Raw genomic sequence first — 22,575 nt, 5'->3', positions numbered from 1 at the left:
TTTGAACACTTCACACAAACTGAAGACACTTGTTTGAATGACACCTGAGACTCCCTCTGAAGTTTAAAAATATAGCCTGAACCTTGTGTTTTAATGCTCAAGTAATTAATGTTCATAAATTAGAGTTTCAATTGATTGGATACAAAATTTGTGAACAGAAAATGAGAAATAGTGAAAAGATCCAACTTCAGTAACTTTTGGCTTGGGATTGTCTGTCTATATTCAGTCATCAAATGGTAGAAATAAAATAAGAATTTTTCTTGAAAAGAAAACTTATTCTCTTTAAAGAGACATTGAGTGAGTAGGAGACTGTGGAATTTGGTTGAGGAGATCATATGATCTAATTTGTTGTACAAATTTATAATGCTGTGTATAAAAAGAATTAAAATCTTCCCTCTTGACATTCACTTGTATTTAGTAAATCTTAATAAAATGCAAAGAAGAATGAATTACTAATCCTAATTTCTATCCTTAGGCAAATTTGTGATAATTTTTCCATGTATATAGAGAAGCAAAATGTGCATCAGGCCTATAAAAATGCAAATAATGGTACTAACCACCTGCTTTATTAGAAGGGCAAGTACAACCTGGTTCTGTTATATAATTCCTTTCCTATTTATTAAGAAATTTGAATACTTGATATCTGCTACAAAACCACAGAGCAGGTGTTTTGTCTTTAATGACTTGCTGTTTTTTAAGGCTTCTTGCTTTTGAATGATTGAATAGGCTAAAACTTATAGTAAGCCAGATTCTTTTTCAGAACACATCTTTTGAGACTATTTTGAAAATTCTTTAACTAAATATCACAAAGAACAAATTTAATAAAAGTTTATCATTTGAAACTATAATAAGAGAGTTTATAATTTGAAAATATAATACCTATTCTTTTGAACACAATCATATATGAAATGCAGGGCAGGTGTTCCTAGTTAGTAGCTACACCAATTTGTAAGGTGGGGATAGTAGCACCTGAAAGAATAAAACCACATCTCAAACTCACCAAGAGGAAAACAGAAAAATAAAAACTATGGAATACTGAGTGAATTTATGTGATTAAAATTAATTAGCACAAAATCAGGAAAAATAATTTTCTAATATGCATACACACATAGAGATTACACTAAAGCAATTTAAGAAAGAAGATTATAGAGAAGGATTATTTTCTCATGCTCTCAGTGCCACAAACACTGCTCAATGTATGGTAGACACTAATTGTTTAATAAAAAAAGTCATCATATAATTTATAATTAGCAATGATACTATGTGATTTTTGTGCATGTATCTGAGTATATGTGTGTATATTTCCATAAAGTCAGATCAATAAATTTTCACAATGTGTTAAGTAGGTATCCTAGGCTAGGATGATTTCCTAGCCTAGGATACCTACTTAATCATGACTTACCATTACAATACAGCTATTCCAAAAGAACATGCACAGGATGTTGGATTATTGACACTGTCAGTATTTCAAGAATCAGAACATTCTAATAGTACACAAGCAAACAAAAAAACAATAACCATAAACATCATTTTATAAAGATTAATTCTAGAATATACAGAACCGAAAAGCAAATTTCAATAACTATCAAAAAAAAAAGGAAATTTCAAAGATACCATGGAAGTATTTATTTAGTTGAAAAAGAAAGACAACATATATGAAATGCTGCAATACATTAAGAGCTCTTAATCTCTACTAGCTGCATTTGTTTTTATAACACCATAATTTTGCTTCAAGTAATAAAGGAGAATTTGAAAAGGTCTACCTCAGTCACAAGATCACGTTTTATTCATATTAGTACTAAAAAATAACCTCACTGATTATGCCTGAGAGGATTACTTTTGAGACTGGCAATGCCTGTCCAGGAATCAGGAAGATTTAAAGTCATCCCATGATCTACAAGACCCTGCTGGACCTGGGGTTTGGCCATTGTGCTATTCATACTTCCTTCAATTCTACTCCTTCATTATGCCACTACAACCTGAGTTTCTTTCCTGCTGACCTCTTCCCAGGACAGGTTTCTTCCCAATTGTGTGATGCCCTGACTTCTTAACTGGCTCTGCCTAAATGTCACCTCCTCAGAGACTCCTATCCTGACTACCACTTACTAAATTGGTCCCCACTCCTACCTCTATTTTACATACCATTTTCTTGCTCTGTTTGAGTTCCCTTCATACTACATAGTACTACCTAATTTTTAAATGGACATTTTCATATAATAAATTTATTGTTATGCATATTAAATTGATATTTTCATCTGTCATTCATAAATATATTTTCTCCTCTTCATTATTTCTAGTCCTAAAAATCTTAAAATCTGCCTAGACAGATTAGGTAATTTCAAAATTTTTGTTAAATTAATCAGCATATATTATTTAACTTTAAATAATCAAGTAGGGAATCATTTTTTATCATATATAGGAATACACACATATATGCATAGATACATGTATATATACAAAAAACATGTTACATATGTACTATTACATATATAAATACTATATATATTACACTGACATATGTAATGATATGCATGATTATATATATCACACACACAGGGTTTCTTAGTTCTTTTGCAATTCTTATAATCTAATACCAGAGGATGTGTAATTTTAAAGAATGATGGTTCTAATGTGCTCATCTAGTGAGGTGTTTTGTTGTTGTTGTTGTTTTTGTTTTTGCTAATGCAAACTCTTCAAATCACTGTGCAGTGTAGGGTATCACATAGTAAGACCAAGACAACTTAGTTTATGTCTCATCTCTTCTTATAAAGCCATAGTTTCTGGTTTTAATTCTTTGCACTCAAAAAGAAGAGACAAAAGAAAAAAAAATCCACAAGCTCATTGTATTCAGGCTTATGGGTTTTAACTTTAGTTGTGTCTCAAAAGGTCCCATCTCCTATTACCATAATCAGTTTAGGTTTCCAATTTCTTAATAACTTAAATGGGGATAAATGCCAATGTGTGTTATGGCAGATTGTGCTCTCTCTCTCTCGCTCGCTCTCTCTCTCTCTCTCTCTCTCTCTCTCTCTCTCTCCATTTCATATTAGTTCATTTCATATCTACTACTCCAAATTACATGCCATAAGCGATGAAGTCACTACTAAATTATTTCCTAAGATAAAGAAACAGGAACATTCACTATTCTTAATTTGAGCATGAAGAAATTGAAGAGACATGACTTATGTTTGTAGTATCAAGGGAGAATCACTGGTTAAGCCAGGCAAGCGAAGATATAGAATGTAGGATGAATAAATCCACCAAAAGATGGAGGCATAGGACAGAACTACCCTAAGCTGAATATCACATGCCTCTAGACTCAAATCCAAAGTTCTTGCTATGTGTTCCTTTGTCACAACAACACCCAATTGGGAATAAAGACCTGTGTCTTGGAGTTTCAAGTTGAAATAGCTTCACAGAACATAACCATTGTTGTGTGATGTCAGACATACTCTTTCCATGTCTAGGTAGTCAAACTGTGCAAATTACCAAAACTTGTCCTGTCACTAAAGGAGATTTCCTTCTTTCTTTAACAAGCCAATAGCAGCAGACATGCTACTTAATGGTTACTGCAGTTTTTGGCCTAAAGAGTGGGATTAAGACTGCATTTTAGGGGAAGAAAAACTGCTATCACTGTTTTACTACTGAGAGTATTTATGTGTAGCCTGGATTTTTTTTTAACCTTGACAGATATAATTTTTTTTTATTTTTATGTCTTAGAGTTAGTTTTGGAGATCTACTAATTACAAAATATAAATTCCCAGAAGAGTTTGTGGATTTCATTTCTAGAAAGTAAAGTAAAATAAACAAAATTTTGTTTTCTGGATGGTTTAGTTAAATTTGACCTAGACATGGTGAAAATTTATGTGTTCAGAAAGAGTTAATAATTGTTTACTTGAAAACAAAATCAAGTTATCCATTCAAGCATATAAACTAATGTAGAAGACTAAAAGATCCACACAATAAAGCTCTCTGGTGTGTTTTCAAGGTATGGAGATGTGATTCCTCTGATTTATTAAGAGGAAAGTAACCAGGATGGTGGCACACAACTTGGGAGCCTGAGGTAGGAGGATGGTGATTTCAAAGCAAGCCTCAGTAAAAGCAAGGCACTAAGTAACTCAGTGAGAACCTGTCTCTAAAAAATACAAAATAGGTCTGGGGATGTGTCCCTGAGTTCAATCCCCGATAGCTGTTCAAATAGTATATAAGCAATACTTACTAAAGAGTTGCAAAGAAGGGTAAAAATACACTACTAAAAATAATCCAGTCAAGGTCACATAAAAGCTAGAATTTATATTGGAGAGTGAAAGGAGTATTTAAGTAGCATGGGAGAAGGAATAGCATAAACTCAAGAAAAGCCATAAGAAAGTAAATTGCATTTGACATCTTAAGTGGACCAGCTTGGATGTGCCAAGTGATAGTGTAGAGTGGCTTGAGATGAGACAGAAAAGAAAGGTTAAGATATTAAGATACATGAGGCACACAGATACCTGTGTATACAAATGCATATGCATATGAAAAGAGCATATACATCCATAGGTTTGCAAATATATACAATGCTGTCAACCAGATTTTATTGTGATTAAGATAATTTTACTAAAGAAATGGAAAACATTTTCTAGATTATCTTTATATACTCTAATGGTTTGTTCTTTCGCACACTTGGGAATACATGTATCCTATTTTAGGCATTGCTGTTATTAGTGGTTCTCAAAAACGGCAGTGATAAAACCAAGGCAGTAGTAAGAACTCACTAATACAGTTATCAGACATTAACATTTGGACAAATAAAGAATTCATGAGACAGCAACAATAAAAAAAGGTAACAGTATTTTCTTTATGGTACAACCATGAAGTAAAGTGATATAAGCTTCTCTAGGGTCAGAGGACCCTGTAAGATATGTCTTCAACTCCTACCACACTCTTTCATATTCAATTTCTCTCTACACTGTGACCTTGTTTCCAATCTTCAAATACAATGAGCCTGACCTTTTTGGTAATATTTTCCTTGGCTTTCCACTTAATCTTTCAAAACTGACACTTTTTAATTAAAGTGTTGAGAACCAGTATGGGGTCAGTCTCTTATACCACTTCTGATCCTGAAGATTCATAGTGTTCACTCTTCCCTGTGACGGTACTAAATGAAAGAAGACATTAGAACCTTCCCAGTATACATACTCAGTAATAGTGGAAAGGTTCTATACTTTTCCTTAGCTGTTGAGTATATTTATATACTACAATAGAGGAAATAATTGATGCTCATAGTAATTCTAAAAATCAAATATCAAATAGTGTTTAAAGTATACAGGCCATGATTTCAAAACTTTACAATTATAAAATTTAAATGTGTCTTCTAAAGTGTACTATCAGTAAAACTCACTATGGAAATAACCATGATGTTCAACCTACAGGGATTCTTAAATTCTGTTAAGAATGTGCATGCTAAATTCTATAAAATACATTTATGCTGACTTTGACTTTTAGTGTGCAGAAGCATGTATATGAGATAAACTCTTGTTTTTAAGTTTTGAAAACTGTGAATATTTTTATCCTCCTGCTGATTAAATTCCTATAACTCATGGAAGTCTTTTTTCTTTCATAAACATCTTTCCTACCTACATTAGTATCATTTCTATGTAATATTTTTCTGATTAATAAAATTATAAGCAGCATATAGAATTATGTATAAATGTTTGGTTTCATCTTGAGATATGGTGGAGAAATTTCTAACAGACAAATAATTTTACTTAAAACTGTTATTTATATTAAATTTCCTCTTAGGTTAGTGTGGGTGTACTTTGAACTGTATAGTTAAAATTCATTAAGTTTGGAATTATATAAAAATTCTAATTTAGCTGAGTTTCTTTTTATGGGTACAATGAAAACAGTCCAACATATTCTTGTTTTGAATGTTAACATACAGAAACCTTTCTACTACATGCAAATTTTAACAAATTTTCTTTCACTGAAAATATAGAATTAGTGTGGATTATGTTTTTTCCTTTTCTTTGCAATTCATAAGAGTTTATTGCACTTGCATTTAACATATGCAGATGATATTTTACAGCCAATTTCTCCTTTACCATATGAAATATAGCCATTTAGAAATGATAGCCTTTTTTCTTCAGGCACATTTATGTTGGTAATAGTGTAATCATAGAAGATATTTCTTATAGAAAAATTTTAAAAGCAGTGAAACTCATTAAGATTTTAAAATATGTAGTGGTTTAACACTAAACAATGATTATTTTAAATTGTTTCTATAGCAGTGAAATTGAACAGTATGATGGAAGGACCATTTTCCCTCAGGCAACTGTAAACAACCTGGATTAAAAGAAACACTGCAGGGTACATCTGGAACCATAACTTGTAAGAATGTTTCGATAACTTTTAGTTATTTGGAAATGAAGGGAAATCCATAGTTTTTCTATAGAAAAACCATCCTAGTATCATGGAAAAAAGGTTATCTCTCACTTATTACTTAAAAAAAAAATTTAGACATTCCTGAGGAGTCTTGCTAGGTACTTGTGTGCTATAGCATTTTTAAAATGTAAAAGCAATCAATCCTTAATGTCATTTTACCATATGAATTTTTTACTCCTTGTTTTAAAAAGTTTCCTGTTAATATATTATAAAAAGAACATGCAGAGTAATATAATTTCTTTTTTTTTACAACACAAGCAGATAGGCAAATGTCAGATCCAGAGAATGGAGGGATTGAAATGTTAATTCCTTCAGAGCCCTTCCTCTACCCTTATCAAGATAACCTGCCCCTGCTCCAACCTGTGGCTACCTGTCCCAGGGATTGTCCCTCCCTACAGGGAGTTGTTAATTACACCCCCTTCCTGCCCAGGTCTGCCACTCCTCCAGCCCATCTGCTTCTCACCTTTTGGCCATTCCTGAGCCTAGTCACATATGCAGGAAGGGGAGAGATAAGGGCAAGAGAGCAGGAGAACAAAGGAAACCTAGGAAATATACAAAAGGCAGAACACCCTCACTTTTCTTGGGATACCAGGATACCTGAAGAAATCTATGTTACCCCTTTTTAAATAAACCCTGCTGTATACGCTTGCCTCAGTGTGCTTTTCTAATATTATACTTCAACATGTGAGGAAGCCGAACTCATCACCAATAACCAGCGGTAATCATTTAGGTCCCCTGTTCCACCAGTAGAAGTCTGTTCTATTATCCTTTAATAAAGTTTCTTGCTTTCTTGCTTGCTTCTGTGTGCTTCTCTGGTGTTACACTCACCATTTGAGGAAGTAGGACTTGTCAAGGTAACTGGTGACAGACAGTATCACTGCAGTAAACATGGTAGTATATGGGTGTCTCTTCAGGATGCTGCTGCTTGTATATCATATAGACGTTTACTCAGAGGTAATTTTTGGATTTTATGATAGTTCTATTTCTAATTATTTGAAGAATTTCCACAGTTTTTCATAATGGCTGCAGTAATTTACATTCTCATCAGTAATGTACAAGTTTCCCCCTTTTCTGTGTCTTCACCAGCATTTGTTGTCTTTTGTGTTTTTGATAGTAGCCATTCTTACTGAGGTGAGGTGATATACCATAGTGGTTTTAATTTGCATTTCCATAATCATTACTAATGTTGAACATGCTTTTTGTATACCTATTTTCCACATGTATGTCTTTTTTGGTAAATGTGTATGTAAGCCTATTGCCCATTTTTAAGTTAGGTTATTTGGTGGTTGTTTTCTGTTTTTTTTTTTAACTTTTTTTTCAGAGTTTATTTATTTATTCTGCATTTGATAATAGTCATTGTAACAAATGTGAAATGAAAGCTTATGGTTTTCAGTGACATTTCCCTAACAATTAGTGAAACAAGTTTCTTCTTTACATACTTCAAAAGATTTCTGCATAGGATGCACCCAAGAAAGCTTTAGGAAAATCAAGTGAGTGGTGTTTGGAGCCCTTGGAGAACATTGTCACAATTCAGGGTGAAAACAACACAAAATATGGAAGTAACTAGATTTTGTAACAATGGTGTGTGGTAGGATATTCCATACATAGTAATAAAATAAACTTTTCATAGATTGTTAGCGTGTACTTTGGGGAGTCCAAATGAAAAAGATGTTTTAATTCCAAGAGGGCTCCTAAGGCCAACAAATTTTGAAATAAAATTTGGGATGAAGGGAAACACAAGGAAGAAGTGTCTCCTAAGTTGAACCAATCATTTCCTCTATTTGAGATTCATCATGGATGTTGCTGGCTAAATGAGGTAACTCAGAAACATGTAACAGTAACCTCAGCTATGCCTACAGCATTATTTTTGCCAATCATCATACCTAGACCCAGTCTTTCAGACTTATTTTTTCTGACCTATGTCAAGGCTCATCTTTGTTATATATCCAAACACAAAGAGTTCTAGAACTGAAAACTCTCTTTGAATTCCCAGAGAACAAATGTCACTTACATTAGAAGAACTGGGAATCAAGATGACACAGACTTCTCAACCACATCTAAAACAATTAGAATGTAAGGGAAAATGGTTTTTACAACATACTTTTGTATCTAAACTATCAGAAAATTAAGAGAGGAAAGAATTCAACATCTCACACATTAACATCATCCATATTTTTTATTCCTTCCATTTCTTTTGAGGAAACTCCTGAGGAGATATCACAACAAAAGTTACCCTAAATATGAACTGCAGTGTTCTCTTAGGGCTCCTAAGGCAAAAGAAAATCAAGATATAATGTTCTGAGTATTTCTTAAGAATTAGTGCCAATATTAAAAAATATGCAGAAGTTATCAAATAAAAGATTGAGTATTTATAAGGGGAAAAATTAACAATAAACCACCAGAACAGTGAATGATATTTTATAAATTTTTTTAATATGATTTTACTATTTGTGGGCCTGTGACTACTTCTGAGCCAAAGGTCTTCTGGTTCCTTGCATTGTTAGGCTCCCTACAGGGATAAGCAGCTAACATGCAGGTAAACACAAAAAAGTGGTTAGCACAAGAGGGCAGAAGTGACCTTTTCCTTACTCATTCACATAAATATTTCCAGATTAAGAAACCATTACTTTTTGTGAGTTTTGTCCAAATATTATGATATGAACCAAGTTTTAAGAATCTTAAAAGGCAGCATCATCTAAATATTCTAATTAATGTGTAAACTAAAAATTTCAGTCTCATGCATGGGCCTTTTCTTTTTCTCCTCTACATCTATTCAATTGTTGACTTCACAATACTATGATGTAAAACATTTAAATGCCAGTGATTTATACTTGTATTCTTCATCTATCTTCAGCCATTCTTTCACTGCCTATGAGGGAACTCTAATTGAACTAAGACATCTAAAGTCTTAAATAACAAGGGTCCCTTTAGCAAACAAGATCCAGCTGTATTTTTTCCTCCTTTCAGAAATTTTGAAGCCAGAATTAAAAGAAGCATTCAGTATAGAAAGGTAAACCAAGTCAGATCTGATCAAGGAGGCCAACTTCAGCCTGGGCAGTTGGAGAGGAATGGAAATGTTAGGGCACTCAGTGCCTCTCCTCTACCCTTATCAAGATAACCTGTAGGGCTGGGGATATAGCTCTGCTGGTAGAGTGCTTGCCTAGCATAAACAAGGCCCTGAGTTCAATCCCCAGTACCAAAAAAAAAAAAAAAAAAAAAAAAAAGATAACCTGCCCCTGCTCCAACCTGTTGCTAAGTAAACTGTCCCAGGGACTGTCCCTCCCCATGAGGAGTTATAAAATTTGTTAATTAGTGCACCTTGGGCCCCCTTCTGGCTTGGCCCCTCCAGCTATCTGCTTCTCATCTTTGGCCATCCCACCAAAACATCTCCTGGGCCTACTCACTTATGCAGGAAGGAGAGACATAAGGGCAAGAGAGCAAAAGAACAAAGGACATATAAAAAGGCAGAGAGCTGTCACTTCTTGGGATACCAGCATTCCAGTCTATGTTATCCCTTTTTAAATAAACCTTGCTTCATAAGCTTGCCTCAGCCTGCTTCTCTAATGTTATATTTTAACATGTGAGAAAACAGTACTTGTTGCTGGTAGCTGGCGGTATCACTTTTAGTTGCTCAGGTATAAAATATTAGAGTTAAATTCAACTTATTATTTTTTATAAATTCCCCCCATATGTTCTATCCTTTGTGTTCCTACACATTTAAGGGGATCTTCTTGGTGCTATCTTTTAAAATATGCATAGAATCCCACCACTTCTCCCTATGCTCCTGACCTGCCTAGCCTAAGTGCTATGTACCTTTTGTTTAGAAGATGACCATTGCCTTTTGGGCTCATCTCCCTACTTATAGTCTTTTATCAAGAAAAAGCTGGAGCTGGTGTTGTGGCTCAGTGGTAGGGCACTTGGCCTGGAATGTGTGAGGCCCTGGGTTTGATCCTCAGCACCATATAAATAAATAAATAAATAAATAAATAAATAAATAAATAATCAATTTATTTAAAAATAAATAGTATTTTAAAATAAATATTAAAAAAAGAAAAAGCTAAAATTATCCTAAAATATTTTAAGTCCTATACTGCATAAACACCAAAATGAGTTCCTATTTTACCCAAGAAAATGTTAAAGTTCTATGCTACTCTCCAATGTATTATATTAGTATTTTCAATGTTTAAAGTATCTACTCTCATGCATAACAAAAAGAACCAATTAAAAAAATATAAAATACTAAAAAATCCATAGAAGTTCTAATGGGCTAGTTCCACAGTAGAATTGCTATTGATAAAGATGTATGACATCTTCTTAAAAATAGAAGAAAAAATATTGAATATTTTCAGATAAAATAAATGAAAAAATGCTTTAGATATGTATTCAACCTGATTTAAACATTAAAATTTAAATGTCACCAAAAAAATTAATGCATATGTGAATACCTGAATCTTGTTAAAATAAGCAGGTTACTTAAATAGGTTTGAGAAAAGATTCAGGAGTCTGAATTTCTAATCTCTCAGGTCACATCAACACTGCTAGCTCACATCACTACATTACATACTGCCTCCCTCTCCTCCTACCTCTCTGATTGCATCTTTTCAATCAATCAATTTATTTATTTATTTATTTATGTATCCAATCCAACCATGCTGAGCTGATCTCCTTTTTCCTTAAGCAAATATGTCTACTCCAGCCCAGACTTTCCTCCCAGACAATCACCCTCACATCTGTCAAGAATCTGCTGAAAAGTTATTTTTCCCATAAAACATACCATGTCCACCTTATTTAAAATTAATAGTATCTCTTATTTATATATTTTCAATGCTTTTCTTTCTCCAATTGCTCTCTTATAAGAGCAACTTATAAAACAACACAGCATTTATCATTCTCAATGAATATTTTTAATATCCAAATCCAAAGGTTAGAAATCAAGTTCCTAGTTTATTTTAAAGCGATATGTATTTTGCTCTCTATAACCAAAATAGTTCTAAAATATAATCACCATTTAGAAGTTATGAAATGTGTCATTTTAAAGTGGCTCATAAATTATTAAAATCATAACATTTTGAAGATTATTGACTAATTCGTGTATCATACATGTGTGCATGCAAGCATTCATACATCCACAAAATAAATACTGAATAATTACTTTATGCTAGATTTTGTTCTAGGTAATTGGGATATGGTAACAAGCAGAAAGCAACTAGAATGTCATTTAAAAGTGCTTGTATTTGATATTTTATGCTTTTTTATTTATTTATAAATAAATAAATAAAAGTCTCTGTTTTAAGAGACTTATGAGGCACTGGATAGAACCCAGTGCCTCATAAGTGCTAGGCAAGTGCTATACCAATGAGCTACTACCCCAGCCTAGATTTGTCATTAAAAATTTCATTGTTTATCTAGTACCTATGTAAAGAATTACTTCTGCAGAGAAAAAAAAAATTGGAATTTCATGGACCTATAAATTGGGAATGTAGCTTGGTGAGTGGGAAGAAGAATCATGTTTGAAATTTTTGATTTGGAGGGCACTGAATCATTATGAATTTAGTTAATTTTGATTTTAAACTCTGCTAATTTGAGTCATTTAAACAAATTTGATTATTAACACTGACTTATACTTCTACATAAATATAATTTTAAACATGCAGAAAATGATATTAATGTGTTTATTTAATTAGATGAGTGAACCATTTTTTACATGTTGAATAAAAATTTAGAAATTTTTAACAAGCACAAATTATTACAGAATGTTTCCTTATGTTTGCATTCTGAGCAATGTATTTGTTTTCAATAAAAGAATGCTACATTAAATAAAAATTATTTTGAAATAACATTTCATCATGAAATATGTAGTTTAATTAATATTGACATATGCATTATGATTTATTAATTTTGATAAAGTTACCTTGTCATATTACAAAGAGGAGAGACTGAGTGAAGGGTGTATATATGAGTTCTCATTTTACTATCTTTGAAGTCTTCTGTAAAACTAAACATACCTATAAATGAAAATCTTGATGATAATGACAGTCAATGTCTTAATTGTCAAGTTATAAGATTTTTTTTTAGTCTAGACCTCTACATCTACTAAACTGAGTTGAGCCAGAGGTGCTCAGAGAAACCTTATTACCTCAGCCTTGACTAAAGCATAGCATTGTTATCACACAATTATGAGAGTAGGAGTTACACATATTTTTTGGTTCAATTCATCTGTTTTAAGAGGCTTGGGAAATTTTTATTTGCTACATCTTACTTTTAACTAATTAAACTAATGGCTAAATAGATGAACATGAATATTTGCTGTATTCAAATACACAAATATATTTTATTCATTTCCTGCTTTTTTATAGGAATGAAAGTCCTTTCCTGTGATATTCTATCTATAGATATTTTTACTTTTTTATTTAAAGAAATAGAGCAAGTTTATTTCCTTGAATATTAGTTGTATTAATTGCTTGTATTTTACAATTTGCACCTAAGGTCTCAATATTTGACCTACTATTCTTTATTCTAATTCAGGATTCTATTCAAAATATATTTGTTGACTTATTGGGAAAAGGCTTCACATTACATGTCTAAATCTACACTTCAAAATAATCTCAGAAAAAAAATATGGATTTAAAATGAGAAAGCACTGCTTTTCCACAAAACTTAAAATGGCTTTACCACATAAATTGATTGTTGTATTAGATTTTTATTAGAGTAAGAATTTTTGTTGAAACTAAAATCTGACAAAAAGTTTGGAATTAACAATAATGTGACATGTATCTAAGTTTAATTGTATTGTACTAACTTATACAAAATAACATTATAGTTTCCATATATGGATTCAAATATACTACAATTACTTCCTGTAAAATCCTACAGAAATTTCAGTGGACAAATAAGCTAAAATAAAACTGAAAAATCTAGCAGTTCAGTTATTTCCCAATTGCATTATTTAATTAGGAAAAATGGTAAGAATTTGAAACACAAAAAGTTTTCAATGAAAATTCTCCTTAGAAAATAAAATTATTTTCAAATGAAAACTATTATTTATTTTTAGGAACAAAGATAAATTTTAGTATAACCTTAGCCCTAAAGAAAGTAGAACACATAAAATTTTGGTTGAGATTAAAAGAGTTTCTAAATGCAATTCCAGTTGCCTAAGTATTTCACAAATAAAAAAAAAAAAAAACAGATCATACTATTTGAATTGTTTTATGTTCCCTAAAATTATGTTTTACAATAATATTTTTCATTCATTTTGTTTTGGAGACTGAGAAAAGAGTAGCTGTTTTGCAAGATCATTATTTTTTCTTCATTAAGTACCCAATGAACTAAAGAGAACACACAAAGTGCTATGGCAATAAATATTGCCATATATCTCCTTTAACCACAAAAAGTCCAGTTACATCTGTGCTACATGTTTCTCACTTGACATTAAATGTCAAGTTGATGTATGATCCATATGTGAGTAGTTCAAGATGTTGCTACTTGATTTGTTCACAATTTATTTTGAGACTAGTTGGATGTCATATTGGAGATTGAGAAGATCAGTAGGGTTTCAGCTAAACTTTGAAGAACATAATAATAATTCAGGGCTCCATTGTAACCCTAAAACTAGGACTAGGAGAGAGTGAGCAGGTGCAATTTATAGGTACTTAGTTAATGTGTTATAGAGAATTGAAATCTACTAATAGAAAATTCTACCAAAAAAAAAAAAAAACTTGCTTGCTAAGCAGCATTGCAGCTAAACAAGAAGTGAATATTGGGCTGGGGATGTGGCTCAAGCGGTAGCGCGCTCGCCTGGCATACGTGTGGCCCGGGTTCGATCCTCAGCACCACATACAAACAAAGATGTTATGTCCGCCGATAACTAAAAAATAAATATTAAAAAAATTCTCTCTCTCTCTCTCTCCCTCTCTCTCACTCTCTCTTTAAAAAAAAAAGAAGTGAATATATATGAAGTTAGCAATTAGAAGTAGAAACCTGAACTGAATAGTAATAAGATGCAGGAAAGGCAACTGACTGTCACATAAATTAAGATTAATAAATAAAGCCACTCTCAGGGCCAAAAACAGCTGAAATATTCATGAATCTAAACACCTGTATTTTTTATACAGAAACCTAAAATTTCCTTTTCCAAAATGCTTCAAAGTTGATTAGTATAATTGTATTTGCATAGACCTCTTAAACATTATGGTAAATATTAAAACAACTTAAATTTTATAAAATAAGGATTTCTTCACTATTTGAAAATATACATGTGCTTTGAAACATTACTTCAGATTTTCAGCCATCTGTTCACGTACATAGCCAGAAAAAGAAGCATACTACATAAGTACACCACCAAGTAAAATACACCATTTTCACAATATTTTTAAATGCACAGATTACCTCAAATTAAAGGGAGATATACTCTGCAGCATCAAAAATGAAGTGGAGCAGAGGAGAGACATGAAGCTAGAAGTGCTGCCATATAATTATTTTTCTATTGGTTATAGAAATTCTGTTGAAAATATCACTTGGACACTCAGAACTTTTGCACAGAATCTTGATAAAGAAGATAGCAGTTCAATGACCTCCATGAGGAGAGAAGAATTGTGATGGGGAGTTGAAGCTGGTACTATTGCATCAGGTCAGGACCCTCAAAATTATTGAAAGAAATAAAAGGGTGGAGTAGAAAACACATATAGACACACATATGCCTGCTGGTAACAAAAAATCATCTGGCTTTGTCATGAACCCATTCCTTGATAGATAGAGGGTGTAGTAGATACTTATTTGAAAATTAGTAAGCTTACACATACTTTCATAAAAGTGTCAAATAACAGAATTGAATTAAGTGGTCTCTGATGCTTCATCCTTTCCAATGTCCCAGGGCAACTACCAGAAACAAAAGAATATCTTCTATGTAGTAATGTGCCCCGAATTTGGGCTATGCATTATTTCTGGCAAATAGATAAACAAAATACAACATAATACAACAATACAACAATCAAAACATATGCAAGAAAATTAACCACTATTAGATTTAGCTGAAATAAATGAAGAAATCCAGCAAATAATCCAAACACTAATATTTAAGCGTTTACAACTTCACGAACTTCAATAATCAAAATCCACACTTAAAGTGTTTAAAACTTTTTTTAAAATAAAAACTGGCAAAATTTATAATATGCCCAGCTAACTTGGAAAAGAAGTGAAAAGCAGGTGGATTAAAAATATGCTTATTAAATAAAAAACTGAATAGGAACAGTAGATTAAATATAAGTGAAAAAAGAGTAGTATGGAATGTTGAGCTGAATAAATTCTCATAAACTCATAACAAAGATGAATAGAATAAGACATAATAAAATATATGTAAATACATATGATAACTCAAGTTTCCCATAGAAAATTCAGTATACAGCTTGGATTTCAGAGTGAAAGTTTTGCAAGAACGGGGGAGGAGAAAATATTCATAAAAGTAATGTTGTAACATTGTCCAGAATTAATTCAAGACATGATTCTTAGATGTAGAAATCACACTGACTCTTAAGCAGGTTAAATAATAAACAGATATACTAAGTTATCGTTAAACCTCAAAATCAGAGTTTAAGTTGATGTCATAAAAGCAGCCAAAAATAAGAAAGTAACAATATCTACAAAGAAATGACCCCTCCAAAACAGTAACAATGGAAACCAGAAGAGAATAAAATATTGGAATCTGATTGCTCAATGAAAACCAATATCAAATTTTATTATACAGCTAAAATAAAAATATTATTAAGATAAATCTTTTTTGAGATATTAATGAAAGCCACGGACCTCCTTCTTCAAAAAATTTATAATTACAAATTCATTTTTAACTTTCTCTCAGTAGCTAAAACCTGTCCTCTACTATAGATAATCAACTTTTACCCCTAAAGCAAGCTTCATCAGAGACCTGTGTACTGGGGCAAACTTCTTGAGATCTCTTATAGTAATGCTATTATTAAATTACCCTAATTCTCAAAGCTTTTTCCAATGCTCAAACACAATGAAAAGAAGCAACTGTGTAATTATTTTCCTCCCAATTGTGATCACTTTGAAAACACCAAGTACAGACAACATACAAACCTATGTACATTCAGACAATATTTGTCATGCATGTTCTCTAAATAAGAGTAACTTGTATTCAATTTTCTCAAATATTAATTGAATAGAGGATTTAAATTGTGGAATACTAAATAGCACAGGCTTTAGAATCAGACTTCTTGGTTTCAATTTCAATTTCACTATTATTTTTCTAGGTAATCTATGGAGAAGTTGCTAAACACCATAGTCTCAATATTCTCAATATGGATTACTCTCAATTTTGTAGTCAAGATCTATTATTTTGATCTACTTTCAATACTTAACACTGTGACAAAATATAATAAATATTTATAAAATGTTAGCAATAATAAAAATGCTAATAGCCCGATCATTTTTATTTTGCCTCAGCAAGGAAGAATATGGTCACTTTAGAAGATTACCAATATAGCCTATGTGTGGAGTAAAAAGTTTTTAGAGTAATTTAACTCTCAGGGCATATGGGTAGACCACAGGAGCTGAGAGCAGCCCTAGCAAGAGGTAGTAAACTTCAGTTTCACAGCAGCAAGAAACTATCTAAGCAATAAGGAAGAGACCTTAGAAATATTTTTTTTTTCAAAAGAGAACTCAAAAAATTAACACATTCCTGCCAATATTGTTATTTTTGCTGTGTAAAATCTGATGAAAAAACCTACTCACACCATGCTTGAACTTCTGACCTAAATAAGTACAAACTAATAAATAGGTATTGTTTAAAAAAAGTAATTGAAAAGAGTAATTTATATCAGAACACAACACCTGAGAAGTAAATTTCATGTGTTAAATGAGAAATGTGCTCACTTATTAATATGTGCCAATTTTGTTTTTTTGGATCAACTAAAAGTTGGCTTGGAAAATATTCATGAAATTTTTGTTTTTGCAATAAAGTGGAGTAATAATGCTAAATCAATGAAGATTGATTCTGTGGTCTATATATTCACCTTTTTAGCAATGCATAGACACATACATTGCAGAACCTTTTTATATAACAGATATAATGCCAACAAAATTTCAAGATCTTAAATTTTTTAATTTACATTAAACATGGACTTAAAAATATACTATGTCACATGTAGAGATTTCAGCCTAAATATATTAAGGTCTTTCTCAGTGCAGAGAGCTGAATTGATTAGTTATACCTCTCCCAGAGAAGCTTGCATCTAGGAAAATGGGTGGGCAGGAGTACAAAAGGACTATTCAGTTTTCCTGGGATAGACATTCCGTAGGCAAACCTCATGCTACAGTTGACAAGGACAACCAGTGGACAGATCAACTTTCTTCTTTTAATCTAGGTTATGCTTCCTTTTGTGAGATACTTGAAGTCCTAACAGTATCTCTGCATCAGTTACTGTATAATAATACACAGAGAAATTGATAACAGAAGGAGTATCTACCAAGGATGCCTAAGGATGCCGCTTGTAAAATATGCACCAGTGAAGGTGACACGTAAAACTTTTGTCATGTATGGAGGAAAGAGTAGATCATTCACTAAGTGGTACAAAATGTTATCATATTAGCTTTGAAATAGGAGAGCAGAAGGAAAGGGCTCTGAAGTAAGAATAATCTGTGGATCCAGCAGCCCTGCCACTTGCACTGTATGATGGATTTGGTGAGACTGCTGCTCTTTGATGTATTAGAAGTGGGAAGAAATATATGGCATTTGTGCAAGCCTCAACGGGGGAATTGCAATATGGTTCTTTACTTTCTTAGTCACAGGTAATGCCATATGTGGTGCAGGACTGTAGGCTTAAAACAAAAAACAAAAAAACAACTCCTAATATGCTACTGAGCATTTGTAAGGAAGGAATGACTTGACCAAGGGATCCTAATTGGACCATGTAGGTATGTGATCAGAACTATCCATCACAATCTGGCTCCTGACCAACTAAAGCATAATGTCTTGCTTGTCAATAACAACCTATCAAATGAAGTGGTACACCAAAGATGGATAATGTTCCGTCTGCAGTTCTGCATTTAGTTGGGTGAGGATTTCTAGAGCCTGCAATGGAGCTTAACTATTTTATTTGCTCATTTCTGCTTCCTCCTCATCCTTTTCATAAGTATTGATCCCTAATATACATCTTAAATCTAACTCTTCATTTAAAATTTATTTTTGTACACACGAGTTTTAAATTCTTCACTTAAAATTTATTTTTGTATACACATACCTCCCAAGTCTCTAGGGTTACAGGCATGTGCCACTGTGCCTGGTGAATTATCTCTTTAAAGGACTTACTGACTCAATGAAATCACATTATTAATTTATCTTATGAAAAATTCAACCAGAAAGTACTAAAATTAATATTTTCTATCCTCCTCCTATCCCACTAAATTTCAAATTTCCCTCCACTGTAATATACTACTGACACTTGACATATTAAGATTGATATGGTACCCTTGTTCTACTTGTTGAGTTCATCTGCTAAGAGTGAAGCTAGATTAGAAAATTCTAATGGGTGCAATATTGATTAGACGTGACATTAAAATAAATATATATATATGTATATATATATATATATATACATATATATACTGTATAATATAATGCAATAAATATGGTTATTGCTTCCTTGTCACTCATCCTAGGGAAATGGAATTTTAGTGTGAGGTTACTTCCGAGAAGGAATGGAAGTAAAAGCACATTCTGGATGATTCAGAATAAAAGAGCAATATCTGCCAGTGTTGAATGGCCATAAGCCTTCCTGATGAGAAATATGTAATGAAAGTTGAATTATCTCTCCCTTTCTTTTTTTTTTTTTTTTTTTTTTTTTTGGTACCTGGGATTGAACTCATGAACTCAGGGCACTCTAACATTGGGCCACATGCCCAACCCTATTTTTTATTTTATTCAGAGTATCACCGAGTTTCATAGCACCTCATTTTTGTTGAGGCTGGCTTTGAACCTTGGATCCTCCTGCCTCAGCCTCCCTAGATGCTGGGGTTATAGGTATGCCACCTTGCCTGATGAATTATCTCTTTATCGGAACATACTGACTCAATGAAATCACTATCACTCAATGAAAATATGTGTGCTTAACGGAGAAAGTTCAAGTCAAAACTATGTTACACACTCTAACAATCAAATCATTGCTGTCAATTTATAGTAAACATAATTATAAATATTTACATTGCATTTCATATTTGTATAAACATAAACAAATTGTTATTCTGATGAATGTATTTACTATATATATAAAGAGATGATACATATTTTTAGTGAAGGAAGAGTAATGCCACATACATATCCTTCAATATTAGGAGAGGTTCAAATCGAGCTAGTTACAAAGCTTGTGTCCTTACTATCCATTAAATTTGTGTATCCCTTTGGGTCACATATTTGTATCTATGCCTAATATCCAAACAGGAGACCTATACTAAAGAATGCTTAAAACTATGGTTCTCTTTAAAACATGGGATTTTATACATATAATGAGATCATAATGCTATTATAACATGTAAATTTGGCATTAAATAAATAAGATTGCAAAGGTTACTTAGTCCAATTTTGGAAGAGAGCATCTGCTCAGCAATAGGTGGCTGTATAGGAAATGGAATGGATGTAAGAGAAGATGTAAGTGCTAAACTCTATATTTTAAGTCTGCTGTATGCAGGACTCAACTGAATTATTTTTATACCTACAGACAACAAAAAATCCAAATATATTGCTAAATAATGAAATGAAAAATTCAAAAACAAGGCTTAAAGCAGTAATCAAAAATATGTGTGCTACACTGAGTTGAAATTATGCAATAATTTGATTTCATTGTTTTTATGACCTTAACCTGGTTTAAGTTACTTGATAACATATCAGTGAAAGAAGAGCTGACTATGGAAACAGAAAAAAAGAAAAGAGAAAGTATCAATGCAAATATTTTCCTCAAGTGAAAGTGAAAAAACCCATGGATCAGGATTTTGAAGTCTCATTGAGGAGCTTTAAGCAATCTTAATCTGAGACTGTTAAACATCCTGTTCATGCTGTAATTTCCCTTGCTTATGTTCTAGATTCATCAAGCAAGTTTTAGTCACATTTTCTTTCCCATGTATTACAAGAAAATAAAATGAATGTACCTATATAGCTCTGCATGTCCTAATTTGTGGTATAGTGATTTCTCATTATAAATTAACAAATGTGCTTTGTTATTATATATCCGTCTCATAAGCATAGAAATCTGATTCCAACAATTACCTGGGGTTCAAAGTCACATTTTGAACTTGGTGAAATTGGCTAGAGTAAACCATTATAAATTGTCCATGAGGTTGTCACTTATAAGTTCAGGGAGAGTCAATTCACCTTCTATCCAGCCATGTTTAATTCCTGGAATATTCAGACTTAACGTTACTTTTCTTCATGTTTATGCTTGAGAGCTCCACTGTATAAGAAGTAATTTATTTTCTCTGTCACTCACCTAATATCTGATATATTTTCTCTATCTTGAAAAATTAAAAATATTTTAATAAAACGTTATTCTTGAATCCAAGTATTTTTTTTTTCTTTTTTTTTCTTTTTTACTAATGTCCTTGATTTCACTCACGCTTTCTATTTTGGGCATAATACTATTATTGTTTTTTTAATAAATCTTCTCTCCTGAGACACATTAGGTATGCACAAAGAATGTTAACTATCCAAAAATTTTCATCATTAAAAGAAATAATAAGAATTCACTTGCTTGGGGGTATTGTTTGAAGTATGTGGTAAATGAGTGATGATCGATTCATTAATATTTCTCATATTTTTATGAAAAACCCTGAAGTTGAATTCAGTTGAAACTGAAAAAACAAGGAAACACTGGTGGCCCTTGAGCTATTACATTTACTCTTCTCCATTTCACTAACATGGTTCCCTCTGTTCTTCTCAGAAGGGCTCAGACCTGACACTGAAACCCTATACTACACATGTGAGAGCCAAGGCAGAGTCCTCAAAGGAAGGACAGTATGCAGTATTAATTTCCTCAACATTTTATGCTATTCTTTTGGATGACTCAATGTACCTCTGTGTTCTAATCAATAGAATCCAATACTGGAAATTTCTTATTATTTCTTAATATGGTTTCTTCTTCTAAAGAACTGACAAAGCACATTTTCACAGTTCTATATAAGTGAAAAGAAGTTTCACAAATTGTTTTGACATTTCAGAATCAGTGAATTCTATCCTTCAAAAATGATACGGCTTGTAATAAAAAAAATTAATTTTATACATTTTTGAAACACATTTTTGAAATAAATTTTTGTAGATGATTGTTTTCTAGATGTCTTCATGAATGGATATATATTGCCTTTATTTTATATTAAGATTTTACATGTATTTGTGAAAAAATAATTAGTAATAAAAATCACACATTCACTCATCAAATCTAACATGTTAGCAATTGTCTTTTCACAGGGCAAGTTTTAAAAAGAATAATTTCCCCAAGAATAAAACTTTGGTGATTCTGTTAAACCTTTTCATCTGTAATAATGGTGATTTGGGGTATAGCTCAGAGGTGGATCACTTACTTAGTACATGCTAACACCTGAGTTCAGTGCATAATACTTCAAAACACAAGTGGAAAAATAAATAAATGGTAAAAACTTTCTACTCTGTCTTAAGTTATTCTTAAGGATAATATGTCACTGGAAATGTCCTTCCAATCCCACTGCATTTCAATTAAAATATGGAAAATGAAAGGTTAATCACATAGATACACTGAATATCAGCATGAATTAATCAACATATTTTGAAATCATTGACTCACTTTGAACTCCATGGGAGCGTACTATTTTCCAGGTTTCTGATGCCACTTCCTTGACATCCACTTGATAGTGATGAATAGGCACACCTCCATGGGAGTCCGGCTTGCTGAAAGAAAGTTTGGCTGTGGTCTGTGACAGCTCTATAATCTTTACTCCATAGGGACTGGATGGCACGTCTGTGAAGGAACAAACACAATGGACACATAACCTAGGTTAACATAGATGGACATTATTAAGTCTTGCAGTGTCATGAGAATTAAGAGTGAAGGAAAATTGCTGAATATATCACTTAGTGTGTTTAAATTACAATGTCCACTTAAACACTCCAATTGGCTCTTAATA

The 22,575-nt window shown here is 32.2% G+C and overlaps 1 protein-coding gene across 2 annotated transcripts in view; it reads right to left on the bottom strand.

The window, feature by feature from the left end:
* NCAM2 (neural cell adhesion molecule 2) overlaps nucleotides 1-22,575 on the bottom strand; it is a 494,626-nt gene that overhangs the window by 76,653 nt on the left and 395,398 nt on the right. For both annotated transcript variants that reach the window (XM_081301845.1, XM_081301846.1), the window contains exon 12: nucleotides 22,236-22,409. In XM_081301845.1, the coding sequence (XP_081157971.1) occupies nucleotides 22,236-22,409 (174 nt within the window). The remainder of the gene's footprint in view (nucleotides 1-22,235; nucleotides 22,410-22,575) is intronic.

The sequence above is a fragment of the Spermophilus citellus genome (genome assembly GCF_964194105.1).
Source record: "Spermophilus citellus genome assembly, chromosome: 7".
Taxonomy (NCBI): domain Eukaryota; kingdom Metazoa; phylum Chordata; class Mammalia; order Rodentia; family Sciuridae; genus Spermophilus; species Spermophilus citellus.
This window is presented reverse-complemented; position numbering and strand designations above follow the sequence as displayed.